Source organism: Myotis nattereri (genome assembly GCF_964212035.1).
Source record: "Myotis nattereri genome assembly, chromosome: 2".
Classification (NCBI taxonomy): domain Eukaryota; kingdom Metazoa; phylum Chordata; class Mammalia; order Chiroptera; family Vespertilionidae; genus Myotis; species Myotis nattereri.
Genome location: NC_138076.1, coordinates 65508497 through 65527861, shown reverse-complemented (window position 1 = coordinate 65527861; position 19365 = coordinate 65508497). Strand labels below are relative to the sequence as shown.

Here is a 19365-nt window from a genome sequence, read left to right as displayed (position 1 = left end):
GAGAACCATTTTGAATATTCCAGCCTTGTGGAGCCCCAGATCACTGCAGAATCAGGCAACATCATCTCGAGGAGAATAGACTAACTGAACCCAATCAACACAGAATCATGAGAGAAAAATAGATGGCTATTTTAAGTCACTAAGATTTTGGAATTATTTGATAGAAATGTATCATCCAAACAACAATAAACAATTTCATGAAGAAATATATATTTACCTTAAAAGAAACATAAAATATCTGAATATAAAGCCAATATTGGAAAACATTTGTGAAATATATGATATACATTTGGCTATAATATCTATATCTAAAATCCTATATTTGTACAGGATTACCTATATAATAAAGAGGCAATATGCAAATTGACCATCACTGCAACACATAAGATGGCCGCCCCCATGTGGACACAAGATGGCCAGCAGGGTAGGACAGTTGTGGGCAATTAGGCCAGCAGAGGAGGGCAGTTGGGAGGGACCAGGCCTGCAAGGGACAGTAGTTGGGGAGGACCAGGCCTGCAGGGGAGGGCAGTTAGGGGTGACCGGGCCAGCAGAGAAGGGCGTTTGGGGGTGACCAGGCCTGCAGGAGTGTGCAGTTGGGGGGAACCAAGCCTGCAGGGGAGGGCAGTTGGGGGAACCAGGCCAGCAGGGGAGGTCAGTTGGGGGGAACCAGGACTGCAGGGGAGGGCAGTTAGGGGGGGGGGCAGGCTGGGAGGGGAAAGCAGTTAGGGGCAATCGGGCTGGCAGGGGAGTCGTTAGGGGGTGATCAGGCTGGCAGGCAGGTGAGCGGTTGGGAGCCAGCAGTCCTGGATTATGAAAGGGATGTCTGACTGCCCGTCAGACATTCCTCAGGGGGTCCTAGATTGGAGAGGGTGCAGGCTGGGCTTAGGGACATCCTCCCCTGCCCCCCCCCCCCATGCACGAATTTCATGCACCAGCCCTCTAATTTATAAAATAAATAGACAAAATGATTTTCTTGTATTGTTAGTCCAAACTATAGAAATAAAAAAAAATAAATGCCATAATTCCTGGTAGGATTTAAAATCAGAAGGCCCAATTCATCGAACAATGCACATTAATCCATCCATTGATTTTTTCAGTTAATATGTTTAAGCATTTCTTATATGCTATCCTCCTGGGACATAGAGCCTAAAGGTACAATTGGAAAGAGACAAAGTAACAGACTGCAATTTGGCTAAAATTTAACCTTCACTAGAAGGCATATTTTAAATCAGCAAAAGAATCAAATATAGACATCAGTTTATGTAAATAAATAAATGTGGCAAAGTTGCTGATGAAATTGCTTTATTTTATCATCTTTATCCTGATTTTTCAAGTCATCTGCCACAACCACTGCCTAAGTTAAAAATATAAAAACTTTAAAAGTTGATAAGAATCCATAATTTAAATAGAAAGTAAATCCCTCCTATATTACCTCTCTTCATTTCTTAGATATGATAAAATTCTTAAATTATGTTTGAACTAAAAACATAAAATGAGAAATTAAAAGAAATGAAATAATCCAAAATTCAATTCTTAACTTATATATTAACGTTATGGTAATTTTTAAAATAATTATTTAATTAAATGAATAATGTATTTATCCTTGCATGCCTGAGAGAAATTTTTAAGTTGTTTCATTTTTAACAAAGATATAAAGGTGATAAAATGCTGTTCAATGTCTTGACAATAATATAGGGTGTCACCCAAAAATGTATAAACACTTTAACAGCTGATAGCTATTAAATGAAAATAGAATGTATTTTAAATAAACACTGTCTTTATAATTATTCAAAGAACTAGAGACCCAGTGCACTGGTGGGGTCCCTCGGCCTGGCCTATGGCAATTGGGCTGAAACCAGCTCTCTGACATCCCCTGATGGGTCCCGGATTGCGAGAGGGTGGTTCTTGGGTGACACACCCTGGAATCAGGCTCCCTCCTCTCTGGTTCCAAGTGCATCACCCAAGAACTGCAGCTGCCAATCAACACAGCTTGGCAGCTCCTGCGTTAAGTGTCTTCCCCAGGGTGGTCAGTGCATGTCATAGCTACCTGTAGGAGCATCTGTACTCTGGTGGTCATTACATGTCATAGCTACCTGTCGGACAGTCAGATGGTTGAACAGTTGCTTAGGCTTTTATATATATAGATGTATATACATTTTTGGGGACACCCTGTATATTAAATGCTGTTATTTTAGATGACATTTTCTGATATGACCGGAGTAGATTTTAATAGAGTTTGAATAAAAGTTTTATATTTATTGCAAGTAATATATAAAAATTCATACTTAGATTTTATTAATGTTTAAATGATATAGTAATATAATTTTCAACTAATATACAAAAAGTTGCTTAATAATTTAGGCCCCTTCAAAAGGTTTTGGCTATGGAATATATGCCTCAACTATATGTAAATCATTAATATGCAGCCATTGGTGGTGGAAATGGATATTTACACCCAAATAAAGAAATAAAAAAGAAAAATATATTTAACTATATGTCTTTCCATCAGTCCATCCAAACATCCAAGCATCTATCCATCCTCCATTCTTCCATCTATCCAACCTTCACTTTATCTATTATCTATTTATTTATCAATCAATGATTATATATATATATATATATATATATATATATATATATATCCCTATCGATCTATCTACTTATCTATCTAGTAATCTATGTAAGCACTTATTTGCAGTATACCTTAAGATGCTTTTCCTTGTAATTGGAGGACTGTTCTTACTGTCTGAATGATTCGATAAATTCTTTGTTGAATGATTACTCTGTGCTAAAGATTGTGCCAACTATAGGAACATGGGCATAGACAAGCTAATCTTGATCATTATCAGCACATAGAACCTAGTTTAATGAAAAAATTCATGTAAATCAAATATTTTTTATTATAACACTAGAGGCCCGGTGCAAGAAATTCATGCACTTTGGAGGGGGTGTCCCTCAACCCAGCTTGCACTTTCTCCAATCTGGGACCCCTCCCCACTGCTCGCCTGCCTGCCTGCCTGATTGCCCCTAACCACGTCTGCTTCTGCCTGCCAGCCTGATCACCCCTAACAACTTCCCTGCCAGCCTGATAGATGCCTAACTGCTCTCTTGCAGGCCCGGTTGCTCCCAACTGCCTTCCCCTGAAGACCTGGTTCCCCCCAACCTGCCCTCCCCTGCCAGCCTGATTGCCCCCAACTGCCCTTCCCCGCCAGCCTGATCACCCACAACTTCCCTCCCCTGCTGGCCATCTTGTGGCAGCCATCTCGTGTCCACATGGGGGTGGCCATCTTGTGTGTTGGAGTGATGGTCAATTTGCATATCACCTCTTTATTATAAAGAATTGATATTTGACACTAATGAAAACTCGTGTACTTTCAGATCAAGTGTGCATTATGGAAAGATCCTTCTGGCTACTACACAAGAAAAGATTCTAAGAAGCAAGAGTGGGTATTACAAAGGCAGGCGTAGTAGGTTCCTATTTTCTTGACACCTCTCTCCTACCAGTTCTCATTACTGGGATGCCAATTTGAGGCTAAAGGTGGTCCTGATCTGTTATTAGCCAGCAGTAGACTGATGCCTTTCAGCATCTTTTCTGGTTTCTAGTTTTGTTTTTGATCTTAAAGAGTTCGAATTAGCTATTTCTTTGTCTCTTTCTTCCAATACATGTTAAGCTCTATGTAGCACAGTGAAAAATACACCTGAAATATATATTGAATAAGTAAATAGGTGAATGTGATTTTTCTAATGGAGTACACCTCTTGGGCCTAAATTTGCTAGAACTTACTGCATATTTTGGATATTGATTTTGTCCCCTAAGATGTTGTTCATGGAGTGAGGCTTGGCTACAGAATTAGTTTTCTCTGTTTCATGAACTAGTCTAACGTTCCTGCTATGCTCAGTCTCTGTCTTGTTACCTTATTTGATTTGAAATGCCAGTGTTCTTTGTGTGTAAGGCAGCCTGACTCTTTACATTTTTTTCATAAATATTACCCAAATGTAGTTTAACACCACCATTATGTAATACCTTTACATTTCCATAAGAATTATTATCCTAAAATAAAATTTGTCCATCTACATATCCACCCATCTATTTCTGTTTAAAACAGCTTTGTACATGACTTCTTGCTATTCCTAATGATTTATTTGCCTATAATTATAAACATTTTTTACATCATATGTGCAAAATAATTTTACAGAAGTACCTTGATTTATTGATGATGTACATGTGAAATCATTAATACAGAATATATGTTGTAGAAAGTGTAAAAATGCTATTAATCTGCCACATAGTATGAGCTTGAATAAGAATCAGGATAATGCCATGTGCTTCTGCATTACTTAAGCAGCTTATACCCACTGCACTCCCATAACTTAAAATAGCTATGCTTATTTAAATCTAATTTTGCACCATAAATGTATTCCTAGACTGAATTATTTATGTCTCTGTTCACAAACAACATTTCAATACATTATACAGTAAAGTTAGAAGAGAATATTTGTATGAAATATCATTTCATTGGTAGCTTTTATACAAGGTATTCATGGTAAAAGTAGGAGCCTCATCATATTAATTTTCTTTGTCATTTTCCCCAAGAATTTAGCAGTGGAAAATGAGAGAAATAGAGAGATTGAGAGAAGAAGCTCTAGGGGTTGAATTTGCCTTTCCTAAATCTAGATTTTGCAATCCCTTGGACTAGGCATCAGTAAAATTTGCACTGTCTCTCACTTTAGCGGTGTCCTTGAGGTCTTACCTTTCTACGTAATCAAGTAGCCGGGAACAGTGATTTGAAGCAGGAGCATCATGACCTCCTACTGCATAAAGGAAGCCATCACATGTGGCTACTCCAACACCCCCTCTTCTTTTACACATTGGAGCACACATGTTCCACTTATTTGTATGAGGATCATAATACTCCATTGAACTCAAACACGAACTTCCATCACGGCCTCCAACTGAGTACAACCTAGAAAACACAATTGGAAAACCATGACTTAATACTATAGTATGGATGACAAAATGTAAAAAAAGAAATGTCATTTATAAATATAGTCACAGTATGAGTCTCAAATATATTTGAAATACTCCTTCACATGGAAATTTTTGTTAGAGGTACTTTATAAATAACTGCATAAGCCTAGCGTTCCCATCATTCTAATATGCAGAATACCAGTTGAAATTATAACAACTATAATTTTCTAACCTCAGTTATTTCTGGGATGTTAGATAGATTTATACTGCTTATGCCATACTAATTCAATATTTTAATATATCATTTCAATACATATTAAGGAATTAAAATATAGAATAAGATATGTTTACCCCCAATTTTCCTTGAAAATTCCCATAATCAAAAGAACACTGATTGTCTTACTTGATAAGCAATTGATTTGCATTGGCAAATAAATCATGCCTACTTCTTGTGTTCTGTCCCTACTGTTTAGAACACTAACTAAATGGAATTTCTAAGCAAGTATTGTCATAACATCAGCTTCCTTAATCAGTGCTTAACCTATAGCTAATGTGTTACATAGATAAGTCTTTACAGGAAAAAAGTGTAAAGTCATGTTAATCAGACTGAGTACTGCTTAAATGTATTACTTAATACACTCATTTTCCTATAGTTATTTCATTAATGACAAGTATGCTACATACCTGGGAAAATAAGTGCTACAGCATAAATGATACTTAAATGATTAAAAATATACTGTTTATAATAAAATATATCTTTTCTATTTGGTCATCGCTATGAAAATTTCATCACAGTGAGGTACAGAGTTGCATTTATTTATTAATTCACTCAACACATATTTTTCAATGCCTAGGTTATGCCACACACATCATCTAAAGTTTTGCAAATACATCCATGAACAAAACAGGATAAATATCCCTGCACTTAATTCTTCTGGAATAAGGGGTAGACATAACATACAAAATGAACACATATATTTCTTTATAAAGGCTGGGTGCTGTAGACGTAGACAGAGCAGGGAAGTGGGGTCAAGTGTGCAATGGTAAGAGAGGGATTGTGGTTATAATTTTAAAGATATCATCAAGAAAGTTCTCACTGAGAAGATGATGTTCGCACAAAAATTTGAAGAAGACAACAGTGGTTGGATGTGAGTTCAGGGATATCTGCCAGAGAAGATTCAAGAAGACAGAACAGGTGACTACCAAGGCCCAGGAGCAGCAAGGGAGCCAGAGTGGTTGGAGCAGAGATTGAGGGAGGAGTGGCAGATGAGGTGAGAGGTAGGGAGTACAAGGTGAACCTCATACAGGTATTCATAGACATTCACTCTGAGTGAAACAGGAAGCCATAAGACATTTTTTGAGCAGAGGGTGATATTACTTGCTTGGGTTTTAATATGGTTAGATGTTATGAAATTTTTGTCTTATTAGTGGATATTATGCTTAATATATTGGTAAATAGACAATTCAGTACTTTTCAATTTATAAATAAATGTTCAGGAAGACATTACTGCTTAGAATATAATTTAATTCGGGTCTTATATTTACAAATTTATGCTCTATTATATTTTACTAACTCTAAAATATGATGGCTAAACTGATTCAAATACTGGAGACTTACTTTTTAAAGCTGTTTAAGTTTCTTTGAATGCCTGCCACAATAAAGTGTTTCTGATTGCCCGAGTGTGCCCTTATGGACATAATACTTTTTCGCTTGATTACTCAACAAGTTGTCTGCCAGCTCTCAGTCTTGCAACATGTTGATATTAACTAATAAGAGCATTTTGTAGAACAATTATCAAACAATTTAGCCTGCAAAAGCACCCAGAAGTGAAATAATTATTCACTCAGAAGATTTTATCTTCCTAACAACTTTCTGAAATCTGAACTTCACTTATGTTTTTATTTTACTTATATTGAAGATCTAACTCAAGGGAAGTATGCAATAAGCTTAATGTATTATTATTAAAATTTAAATATTTTTGCAGGAATTTTGCTTTTTGGAAATCTTCACATGAAGCACATAGTTTATATATAAGAAAAGCATCCCCCCTTTTGTCTATTGTTTGAAAGAAATTGTTGACTTTAAGCTGTTTTATTTATTTATACATATAACAATGATAAATTATGGTATTGCTACATCTGAACTCAGTGTTGCTGATAATACATTATTCCTGTGCAGCAATATATCATACATTTTCTTTTTCTAAGATTATTAAATATGCTAACATATACAAATATATAGGTAAATGTATACAAAAGTAATGGTAATTAATATAACATATTGCTTACAATATAAAAGTCAATATTGAACCTATTAGTATAGGCTTTTATTTGGAAATTAAACAATCCCATAGTTTGTTATATCATAATTGATTCTTTAATATAATTACATATATTACAAACCACTATTCATTCAGTCTCTCTTCTATGCAAACCTCCCCTAATAAAGTCTAATAACACAAGGGATTATAGAAGAAAAAAATTTATGTAATGCTTTAATACAAATGACCTAATTTTTGACAGCTTCTTTTGTAAAATAAGTATTTTATATGTGTATGTAACTATTACTTTGTAAATGATTTACCAAAGCCTAAGCTAGACTATCAGTGGTTTCTTTCACTTTATATCTAGCCTTTTTAATGCCCTTCATGGTATTATATACTCTACAGATCAGTAATAAAATTATTGTAACTTTAATAATGTAACATAAATTATTGATAATGTTAGGGAAAAACTAGTTGAAAAAATAAATAAACCATTTTTTTTTTTTACCTCAAGAACAAGCTGTGAAAAAGAAATCAGAAAACTTAACTTATGTAAAATATATGATAGTGTCCTTTAGGACTGCTTTATGGATCTATTGTTAAAATTAATAAATGTATTTCAGTATTTGAAAAGACCTTGAAAACTGTGTGCTTTACAAATATCTGTTATTAACCACTATCTATAATCCACTTATTTTGAAAAGGAAATTTGCTAAGTGGCTAAAAATTTAAATGTAAAAATATATAACAACAATAATAATAACTATTACTGTAATTACATTAAAGTTATAAAAATAACCAAGGATATAAACATTATATTATAAGAAGCTAGAATAAATGCTAGAAGGTATGCATCAAACTTTATGGACAATTATCAAAGGTTATCTTCTCAGATCTTCCCTCACAATCTATTTAAATATAGTGTAGATTGATTTCCTGCTTTGTTACTACAAGGACAAGCTAGATGTTGAGAATCTGAAGAGCAAAGAAGAATCTCTACCCTGACAACATAGGGAGTGACAGCTGACAGTTTCACAGTGAAAAAGGAAATTTGACATTTTAACTTAGAGTTGAAAGATGAGTAGAAATTTGAAAGATGAAGTAAGGAGAAAGCATTACATGTAGGGAAATATTATGAGTAAAGACAAGGGTCATGAAAGGTTATAGAAGGTGACAAATAAAGAGTGGCAGGTATGTCATGTTGATGGAAGAGGTTGTAGTGATGGGAGGGAGAGAAGAGATACAGCTGGTAGAATGAGAAGATTAAAGGGAGAATGAAGGGGGGGGGGTTGTGTGTTCTGCTGTAGAGTTGGAACTTCACTCTGAGGCAATGAGAAAAGGACAAAAAACAATATTCTTAGAGATCAAGGTCATCGTTCAGTTTGCTGTGCATATTAACTAGTATTTCCCCTGCAAGCCAAACATTGGCAGGGAATCAGAAATATTCCTTAGTTTAGCAAACTCCTGTAGAATTTTGCTGAGTATGGCAAGAATCTGAGTCTCCCCTACTGCTTTCCCTAATGTATGTGTTTATTCAGCATGCCGATGAGTTTTACCTAAAGTTTAGCGACCAGGTGTCAGTGTGTTGAAGTCTAGTTGTCATGTGCCTATCTGAGTATCACATATTTACTATTCTAGTCACTACAAAATAGCAGTTGCAGGAAAGAAATCTATTAGGATATGGGTCAAATGTGTGTAAAGTGGCTTTGTAGGTACTGAGAACCAGGCTGTTCCCATTTATAACTATGTCATATGTAGAGTCTGACCCTTTGCCATGAACTGTAAAGAGTTTGAATTTAACCCTACTTGGCAACTAACAGATTGCCCTACCACAGCTGAAAGAAGACACATGATTCCTGAGTCAGAGAAAAATGACTTTATTACTCTCCACACAATAGGTAGTATGAGCTTCATGTTCATATTGCTGCTTCTCATCCCCCCAAGTCCCACCAGGCTGATGCAGAGAGACTCGGGTAAATGCTGACACGCAGTGGGTTTTCTCACACTTGAAGGTCACCGAGTTTATGAAATGCTTATTCTTTAAAAGAGGATGCCAACAAACCTACCCAACTTTTGCTCTGAAGAGGGACATTATTATTCTGGAGAAGAAACAATTCTGCTCTCTGTCCCAAAGAAAGACACTGTTTCTATCTTCCAATGCTGTCTGATTTACAAATACCCTGAATAAGATAGTATGAAAAAAGTTGCCGATACTTCTTGTTTGGAAAATGTGCAGTAATGCTAAAACCTGATGGTTGAATTATCTATGAACCCTGATGTCCTGATGTCCTAAGGTACCTCTTACTATCACAACCATAGTTCACGTGGCAGGATGCCAGAAGAGTGGGAGAAGGAGCCTTTAAGATTTCATCTTTTAAGTGCACAGCTCACGTCTTACATGCCATTGGCCAGAACTTAGTCACATGGCAACCCCTAACTGGTAAGGTGCTGGAGGTGTTCTTATTTTAGGTGACCATATGCCTATCTAACAATTGGTGTTTATATTGTCATATGAAAAGGAGCGAATGAGTATTAGGAGATACTTAGACATTTCTGACCCAACACTAGGTCTTTTCCAGTCCTGTGTACCATTGTGCCTTCTATCTTAAGCACCTACTTCCTACAGAGCAGCGGTTCTCAACCTGTGGGTCGCGACCCCTTTGGCGGTCAAACGACCCTTTCACAGGGGTCGCCTAAGACCATCCTGCATATCAGATATTTACATTATGATTCATAACAGTAGCAATATTACAGTTATGAAGTAGCAACGAAAATAATTTTATGGTTGGGTCACAACATGAGGAACTGTATTTACAGGGCCAGAAGGTTGAGAACCACTGCTGTAGAGGCTAGGTTGCTGCTCCTTCATCTCTCATCAATGAATTCAGTTGTGTTTCTACTAGACAATCTTTCCTGATACTACTTTGTCTGCTTCCAGAAACTTAACATTATTTCCAATCTGTATCCCAAGTAAAATTATTTAACACTTGCCATACTTTATCAATAGTGCATATTCTGGGAATGGCTATAGAAATTACATATTCTAAATATTTTAAGGTTTTACTGATTAGCCTGTGATATTAATTATGATTTTGATTCACACTATGGTTACCCAGAAGGTATGTTGTTATCCCGTCCTTTGCATAATAAAAGTGTAAAAATTTCACAACCCCCATAACATGAACACTTCAAAACAGCTCTCCAGAGCCATAACTCTGTTTGACCCTTTGTGTCCCAGTGAGAACTCTTTAATTTAGTCCCAAAAGAAGGCTTGCTGATAGATCCTGCTGTCAGAATTCTTCACCTCTGCCATTCAGGGAAACTTTTTGTGAAAAGTACTTGTTGCGGTGCCTGGTACAGTGAGCAGATGTCGGTAAGTTTACAACAGGTCATATGCTGCTTTTGTCCCTCCTTCCTAGAAATGTGGATGCATGGGGCAAACTCAGACCGAGACTTGCTGCCATTAAAACATGGCTGGCATGCAAGATTGTGCGTTAAAGTTTGATAGAAAATACTTACCTTAATTTATTAGAATGTGCCCATATTTCCTAAAAAGGAAAACAACTCACAATTTTAAATACGCAAATTACTTTGGGTCAATTAACCACATCCCAACACTTGGTAGAATTCAACAACCTAAATGGCCACTTCTATCCTTTTTAAAAAAAAAATATGTATTTTATTGATTTTTTACAGAGAGGAAGGGATAGGGATAGAGAGAGAGAGTTAGAAACATGGATGTGAGAGAAACATTGATCAGCTGCCTCCTGCACACTCCACACTGTGTATGTGCCTGCAACCAAGGTACATGCCCTTGACTGGAATTGAGCCTGGGACCCTTGAGTCTGCAGGCCGACGCTCTATCCATTGAGCCAAACCAGTTAGGGTGGCCACTTCTATTCGTAATCCCTCCCTCTTTCCTTGCCAACTCATGCTCTACCCCTCTTAAAATTCTGCATTCCCTTCCTTTGTTGTTTTAGTATTTCCTGACACTATTTTTCTCAAGTCTAATAAACTGCATCCTGTTAGTAGTGATCTTGCCACATGGACTGCCATGCACATAAAGAACTTGAGTTGTTTTAGGCTATCACTCTAGAGAGTTTTCAAATGTCTCTGAAGATTAGGTGAAAATCTGAGGAGAAAAACTAAGTGGATAGTCACCAAGTTATTAAGAATAAACAAGGGAAAGAAAACCAAAGCAGAGAGATGAGCATGTGAAAAGGCAAAAGGGTGTGAACCAGGGGTCCTCAAACATTTTAAACAGGGGGCCAGTTCACTGTCCCTCAGACCATTGGAGGCCCAGACTATAGTTTAAAAAAAAAAAAAAAAACTGAACAAATTCCTATGCACACTGCACATATCTTATTTTGAAGTAAAAAAACAAAACGGGAACAAATACAATATTTGTATTTGCATGTGGCCCGCGGGCCATAGTTTGAGGACCTCTGCTTTATAACATCTTTACCTTAGCCAAGTTGTTATGTGACCTGAGGCCTGCTTTTATGTCCAATCTGTTTGGGCCATTCTCTCTCATTATATTCCAGCCAAACTCAAATCCCCTCCATTTGTTTGCATTTCACACTCAAGGACTTGACACAAATTGTTCCTTCTCCTTGCTTCTCATTGATTTCCCCACTTTCTGGAAAGCTGTTAAATCAATCAAGTCCCAGCTTAAAAGTCATTTCCCACCTCTACCCCCCACCCTGACCCCCAGAAGGCAAATTACAAACCTCCCAAGTGAGATTCAGTAAACAAGGAGTTTCATTTTTAAAAAAAATGTGTGAATCTAAGATAACACAAATTTTAATATAAATTGCATATTATATAAAAGCTTATATAAAACTTGGAGGTCCACTTTTAAGAAAGACAATACTAAAGTTTGAAGACAAAAATAGAAACAGGGTATTTGGAATCACCAAACAAGTGACGGGCCTTGGGCATAAGTTAGTTACTGTGCTAGATATCGGGGCACCCCAAATAAAACAGCAGACTTTGGCACTTGCTCTCGTGATTCTTCAAGCTGTATAAAATTCAGGCTGCAATTGCAAAAACTGTGACTTGCAGAAATGGCAACTGTCCCATGAATATAACTAACATAAGATTTTGGAAGAATGTTTAAATTAGTTTTGGATGGAATAATGAAATGAACTCAGTTTTTTGGGGGGATCGCTAGGGGCAATAAAATGCATTTATTAAAATTCAAGCATTTATGGATATACTCAGTGTCAGTATCTGCTGTATTAGTTAACTGAGAAAAATAAAAATAAACAAACAAGAAAGAGCTTTTAGGTACAAAGTTTGAACGAACCAACCTAAAGCTAAAAGCACAAAAGAATCATGGAATCACTAGTGGAGATCTTCAGGAGTCACATGGCCATATACAACCAATATCTGTTAACTGTTTAGTTGTATTCCTTGAGTAAGTTTGTGGCTGTGCTGACATAAGATGATGTAACTGCCATTTAGCATAATCATCTTATTGGAAGACAGACCAAAATGTTTCATGAAATGCATATAATTTTGCTCTTAAATTCATCAGAATACATGCATTAATTTTAAGCTATAAACCAGCTTCTTGTTTTCCTACAACAAATGGTATCATAAATAATCTAAATTCAAGAGGGAGGTTCACTATTTTGATTAGCCTTAATTAGAAAAATTATTCAAAATCACATCCAGAGAAGCAACAGTCAGATTAGAATGACACATTAGAGAAATGTGAAAATAACATAAGAGGGGGGAAAAGCACACATCAATAGAGATGAGAAAAAACAACTGTCAAAGGGTGATGTTGCAACAATTTTCTGCTGTGGGTCTAAAGTGAAAGGTGACTTTCTAGTGATTGTATTTCTTTCTGAGTAAAACAGAAAAACAACAAAAAGACATTAGTAGACAGTCATCAAACCACAGAATTTTTAGGCGATTAAATCATACCTGTAGTGGGGGTGGGAAAAGATATTCAAATGAGAGTTGTACTATTTTGTTTTAAAGGAGAAAGATTCATTGAAGTAAATGTTGCATTATTTAAAACATTCTATAGAATAAAATTAAAATTTGGGAAAATACACTCAATTAAAAAGTAAAAACTTTGAATACTGTCACATTCTGATATTTGGTATGAATAATGCTTTAAAGTAAAACAGAATTTCTTAAGATATTAACTATTCTAGCTGGCCAAAAAATAAAACAAAAAGAAAAACAACCCAAATGATGAATTCCGTGTATAACTAAGTTAAAAGAGAGGCATTAGAAGAAATTGGATCAACATTACAATTATAATAATATATGAAATTTATAAAACATTGTCCACTAAATATTTTGTTTATTAGATTTTTATCCCATTTATTTCTGATTGAGTTTGGGGGGATCTATAACAAAACATACATATTTTAAGATATTTCAACGTAAAGTATTAGGGAAGGAACACAAAGTTATAATGCGAGGTAATTATTAAAAACCTAGAATAAGATGAGTAACTTTAATATAGTCTGTTTGTATGTATGTGTGTATCATCCTTACAGAATAATGTTGCAAATAAATAAGATAATAAATAGGTAAGGATATTTCTCATCCCTGTTAAGAAAATTTGCTGACCTACCTCGATGTGGGGCTAGGAGGACCAGAAGAGATAAACCAAAGAACTTATATACTTATCTGCATAGCCCATGGACATGGGCAATAGGGTGGTGAATAGTGGGGAGGGTCTGGGAGGAAGGAGGTAAAAGGGGTAAAATGAGAGGTAACTGTAATACATCAAGGATAAAAAATATATTTAGAATGAAAAAAATAAAATTTGCTTTGTCAATAAGATATTCATCTTCTAAAGAATACAAGAAATGAACCCATTAAGCATGAATGTAAGTGGCAGGAAAAAAATGGCCAATAAGCAGATAGATCGTTACTCCTATATAAATATTAGAAAAAGTAAAAAGGCTAACAAAGTCTATACTTACCTATACAGGAATTAAAAAACATTAACATCTAAGAGAAATGTTCATTCTCCTATTGCAAGTTTTACTATCCATGAATAGCTAAGTCTGCAGGACACTTTAAAAAATGAATTTAATGTAGAATAAAGAAAACTTTTATTCATTTATAAATTAAGTAACATTAAATAAAAAATATTGTAATTTTTAAGAAAAAATAGTCCTACCAAAAATATAAATATAGGTAGTAAAATATTAATAACATATATTCTCTATAACTAAAATGACAATATTTACATAAATTTAAAAATAATTTTTGTGATTGCTATTAAAAGGTATAGCAGAATTTTAAAAATATATTCATAGAGGAGTGGGAAATGGAATGTACCTAATTCACAAAGAAACAATTCCAACCCAGTTGGTGTGGTTCAGTGGTTGAGCATTGACCTATGAACCTGGAGGTCATGGTTTGATTCTCAGCCAGGGCACATGCCCAGGTTGTGGGGCATGCAGGAGGCAGCCAATCAATGATTCTCTATCATCATTGATGTTTCTATCTCTCTCTCCCTTTCCCTTCCTCTCTGCAATCAATAAAAATATATATATTTTTAAAAAGAAACAATTCCAAGAAATGTCTTTTGCATAACTTACAGATGAGACTAGGTGGAAAGTTGGTAATATGTTTCAATTCCCTTTTCAGACAAATCTCAGTATAACAAGGAAGCTATATTGAAGAAAACCTCTAACCATTTTTTTTTTAATATAGCATACCATCACTATGAAATAAATAGGGTATATATAATTTGAAATCCTTTTTATTTGTACACAATGGTTTTCCAAGGTAGCAATGACAGTAAGATTCTGGATTTTTCTTAATTACTACAGTCAAAAGAAAATTACAGGAATGTCTGAAGATATTATTTGATATTAAAGATGGTACTAGCAGAAAGTTTGATAGTTAAAACTATGCTGCAGAAAAGTCTCTTTACCAAATACAAAAATGAAATTAACAGGTAGCAATTTGCTTTGGCTTTCCATGATTCTGCTCCACCATTCTTTTCTCATGTAATAGATTTTTAAAATAATAATTACATATACTGATTGTGAGATAAATTAAAAGACTTAGATGCTCTGACAGAAAAAATCACAAGGAGTACTGGAATGACAAAATGAAGCACAATGGAGTATGGCTAAGGGTCTTTCCTTAACATAAAAACATCTTACTATTCAAGCAAAGAAAGTATATATTTTTCAACTTTTCCTTTCTGGGAAAATTCAGTAAACAGGGCTTTCAAAACAAAAATTAAGAAAATATACATTTGGTGATATAAGACATTTTAAAGATAAGATGATAAGCTAGCACATTCAATTGAAAAAATGCTTATGAAGTAGATAGAAAAGAGAGGAATCAAAAATATCTTGTAAGAAAAACTAAAATGCAAAAAATTTTAAGTTTACATTGGAAATAAAATTCATAAACAAAATGTCAATTATTGAATTTATGATATAGAAGACAAAATTTCCCAGTTTATGTGGAAAAGAAAATTACCAGGGAGAAAAGGCATTTATGGAAAAGAAATCTTACTAAATAAAATACCTAAAATATTTATTTTAAGCCTGAAAATAATAGCTTTCTATATCAAATTTTTGGAAATATTTTAGATATATATTATTTTAGATATAAATATTTTAGATACAATTAAATACTTTTGATGTAAAAAATGAGAGACTACTGACTTACATTTATTTTTGTTTATTTGGGTGTGTTTTTTATATGGTTTACTACTAAATAGCCATTAAAATTTGAATTTCCAAAAGTTTTTAATGCTACCGTAATATTTATTTGCAATAGAGGTGACAGAAGCAGTATACTCGAGGCCTGTTGCACGAAAAGATTCATGCAACAGGCCTGCCCATCCCTTGGCTGCCGTCACCGGTTTTCCTCCAGCACCCCGGACCCAAGCTTTCACTCCGGTCGGAGGCGCATCCTAGCCTCTCGCGGCTCCGGTGGCTGGAGCCACCTTCAGTCTTTTCTCTGCCGCTTCTCGCCTATATATGCAAATTAACCGCCATCTTCATTGGCGGTTAATTTGCATATCTCACTGATTAGCCAATGGGAGGCTAGTGAAGGTATAGTCAATTTCAATCTTTGTCTATTATTAGATAGGATTATAATAGTAACTTTGTAAATATACATACTCATACATATTTAGAAAAAACATTTAGATTCTCAAAGGTTATTAGGAGTTACTAAATTGGGCATGATCAGTGTCACTCAGTGGATAGAGTGCCAGCCTTCGCACCAAAGGGTTAAGTGTTTAATTCACTGTCAAGGGCATGTACCTGGGTTTCAGGTTCCATCCCTGCCCCATCAGGACATATGAGGGCGCGTGAGGGAGGGAGGCAGCCAATCAATGTATCTGTCTGTCTGTCTGTTTCTGTCTCTGTCTCTTTGTCGTCCTCCCCCTCTCTCCTTCCCTTCTACTCTCTCTAAAATTCAAAGGAAAAAATATCCTCGGGTGAGGATTAACAAAAAGTCAGGGCAATTCATTCACCATTTACTGAGTACATATGGTAAAGGGCTAGCAAGCCCAGGAATATAACAATGAATGATGCTTATAAAATATCAACATTTAGTGAACTTATAAAGCTAGGGATAAGAGACAAAAACAGCCCTAACCAGTTTGGCTCAGTGGGTAGAGTGTCGGCCTGTGGACTGAAAGGTCCCAGGTTTGATTCCTGTCAAGGGCATGTACCTTGGTTGCAGGCACATCCCTAGTAGGAGGTGTGCAGGAGGCAGCTGATCGATGTTTCTCTCTCATCGATGTTTCCAACTCTCTATCCCTCTCCCTTCCTCTCTGTAAAAAATCAATAAAATATATTTTTTAAAAAGAGACAAAAACAATGACATATATAATTTCAAGAACAGTAAGTAAATAGTTTGGAAAGGTATGCAGTGTTGCCTGTTTTAAATATAATGGCTAATAAACAACTTCATGTGAACAAATTCTGAGATGAAACCTGAATGATGAGAAGGATCCAGGCACCTGAGATTTGCTAGAAACAGCATCTCAGACAAAAAAACGAAAAAAGAAAAGAAAAAAGAAAACACAAAAGGACTGAGTTGTCTTAGAAGTTGCCATATTTGAGGCATAGGTAAAAGGGCAACTTGGCTGATACACAGAGAAAAAGGAGTAGACAGGGGCAAGATCTAGTGGCTCCTTGTAGGTAAAGAAATGCATTTTTATTCTAATTGCAAAGAGAGCCCTTGAAGAACACTGACATTATTTGCATTCATAAAAGGCTGTTCTGGCTGCTTTCGAAAGTGGACTGTATGGGAATGAGTAGGGAGACCAGATTGTTAGTCTGAGCAGTTGTCCAGGCAAAGATGTGTTATTAGCTTTGTTTAGGCCACGGGTTCTCAAGGTAATGAGAAGGAGTGCATTTTGCCATCCCCAAGGACATTTGACAACGTCCGCAGACATTTTGGTTGTCACATTGGGGTCAGAGTAACTAGCACCTAGTGCATAGAAGCTCAGGATGCCGTTAAATACCCTCCAAGGCACGGGACAGAGCCTCATCCCCAACAGAAATATATCTGGCTCAAAAAATACAAAGTATTAAGGCTGAGAATTTCTGATATAGAGTAAAAGAAATAGAAATTGTGAAAAGTGACCAGACTGTTATAATTAGGAAACAATTATACATTGGGCACCAAACTTCTTATAGCCTTTTGAAGGCTCATCAGGCAATTTTATCAGAAAGAATATTAAGTTTTCATATCTTTAGTGAATGTAATTTTCATGAAATGTATTTGATACATCTTTAATCAGTAATTCATGTGAAGAAGTTTTGGTTTCTATTTTATATGAAGAGACAACCAGAAAAATACACAGTCTTTCTTGACTTGTCAATTATCCATGAAGACTAATTTTTTAAAACAATTAAAATCTGAAGATATTTTTAAAAGATTTTATTTTTTTTAATTTCTTTATTGATTAAGTTATTACATATGTGTCCTTATCTCTGCTCTGGTTTCTCTTCAGACGGTATAAATCTTTCGCCTTTTAAAAAGATTTTAATTGAACAATCTTGCTAAGAGTTAATTTATAAGAATATTCACTCAGAAAATTTTTTTTCTCAGATAAAAAGGAAAAATCTACTCACTTGCCATTCAGTGCTGCTACACCAACTGTGCTTCGGGCAATTGACATACTTGCAACAAAAGTCCACTGCTGACTCTGGGGATCCCATCTCTCCACTGTATTCAGATAGCTCCAGCCATCATGGCCTCCCACAGCATAAATCGGGCCTTCAAGTACGGTCACGCCTAGAACATAGAAGTGAAAAGTGAATGGATTTATTTCACAGTGAGGTTTTAAAAATCAAATTGATAGTAAGCCCAGCTGGGTTGGCTAAGTGGTTGAGCATCAACCCATGAACCACAAGGTCACTGGCTCAATTCCTGGTCAGGCTGGGTTGCAGGCTCGATCCCCAGTAAGGATGTGCAGGAGGCAGCTGATTGATGATGTTTCTCTCTCAGCAATGTTTCCAACCCACCATTCCTCTCCCTCCCTCTCTCTCTAAAAATCAATAAAAACATATTTAAAAAATTGATGTTAAAATATATGATGTTATTCAGAATAGGCTGTAGATGTTAGGAAACAATTGCAATGCTGTAGAAACTGTTTACTAAAGTTTAATCATTAAATTGAAAACATTTATAACCAAAAATAAGTAGTATGACCTAGATGCTTTACAAACTTAAAGAAATTTTCTTATTTATGTCCATGTGAAAAAGAAAATTCTAAAATCAGAGATGATACATCTTGTGCCTCTACGTTGAAGAATATTTTTATACTGCCATTTCAAATACTTTATTACTTTAAGCAATGTTGTATTAATCAAAGTAACATCAATTTGAACAGAGCATAGTATGTACCTCTATGTTATTAAGATTTTCTTTAAATTCTCCCAGTAATATTTTTCTAATTAAAAAATTCCTATATAATATATATTTTATATTTCTTACTTTATTTCAATGTATGCTATCAATATTTATGAATTCAATTTTTTCTTGCTGAATCTATTTTTTAAGTTATGAAATATTTCTTCTCTATACAGTAGTGATTCTCACCTTAAAGGTATAATTTTTTAATTATTAATGAATCTACATTAAGATTGTTTTTGTTCCAGGATACTGATC

The 19365-nt window shown here is 35.2% G+C and overlaps 1 protein-coding gene across 1 annotated transcript in view; it reads right to left on the bottom strand.

The window, feature by feature from the left end:
- The window catches only part of KLHL1 (kelch like family member 1), a gene marked incomplete at its 5' end in the record, with an annotated part of 247599 nt that overhangs the window by 17515 nt on the left and 210719 nt on the right, over positions 1-19365 (bottom strand). The window contains 2 exons of the mRNA XM_081083892.1: positions 4752-4964; positions 18327-18489. Coding sequence (XP_080940018.1) covers positions 4752-4964; positions 18327-18489 — 376 coding nt within the window. The remainder of the gene's footprint in view (positions 1-4751; positions 4965-18326; positions 18490-19365) is intronic.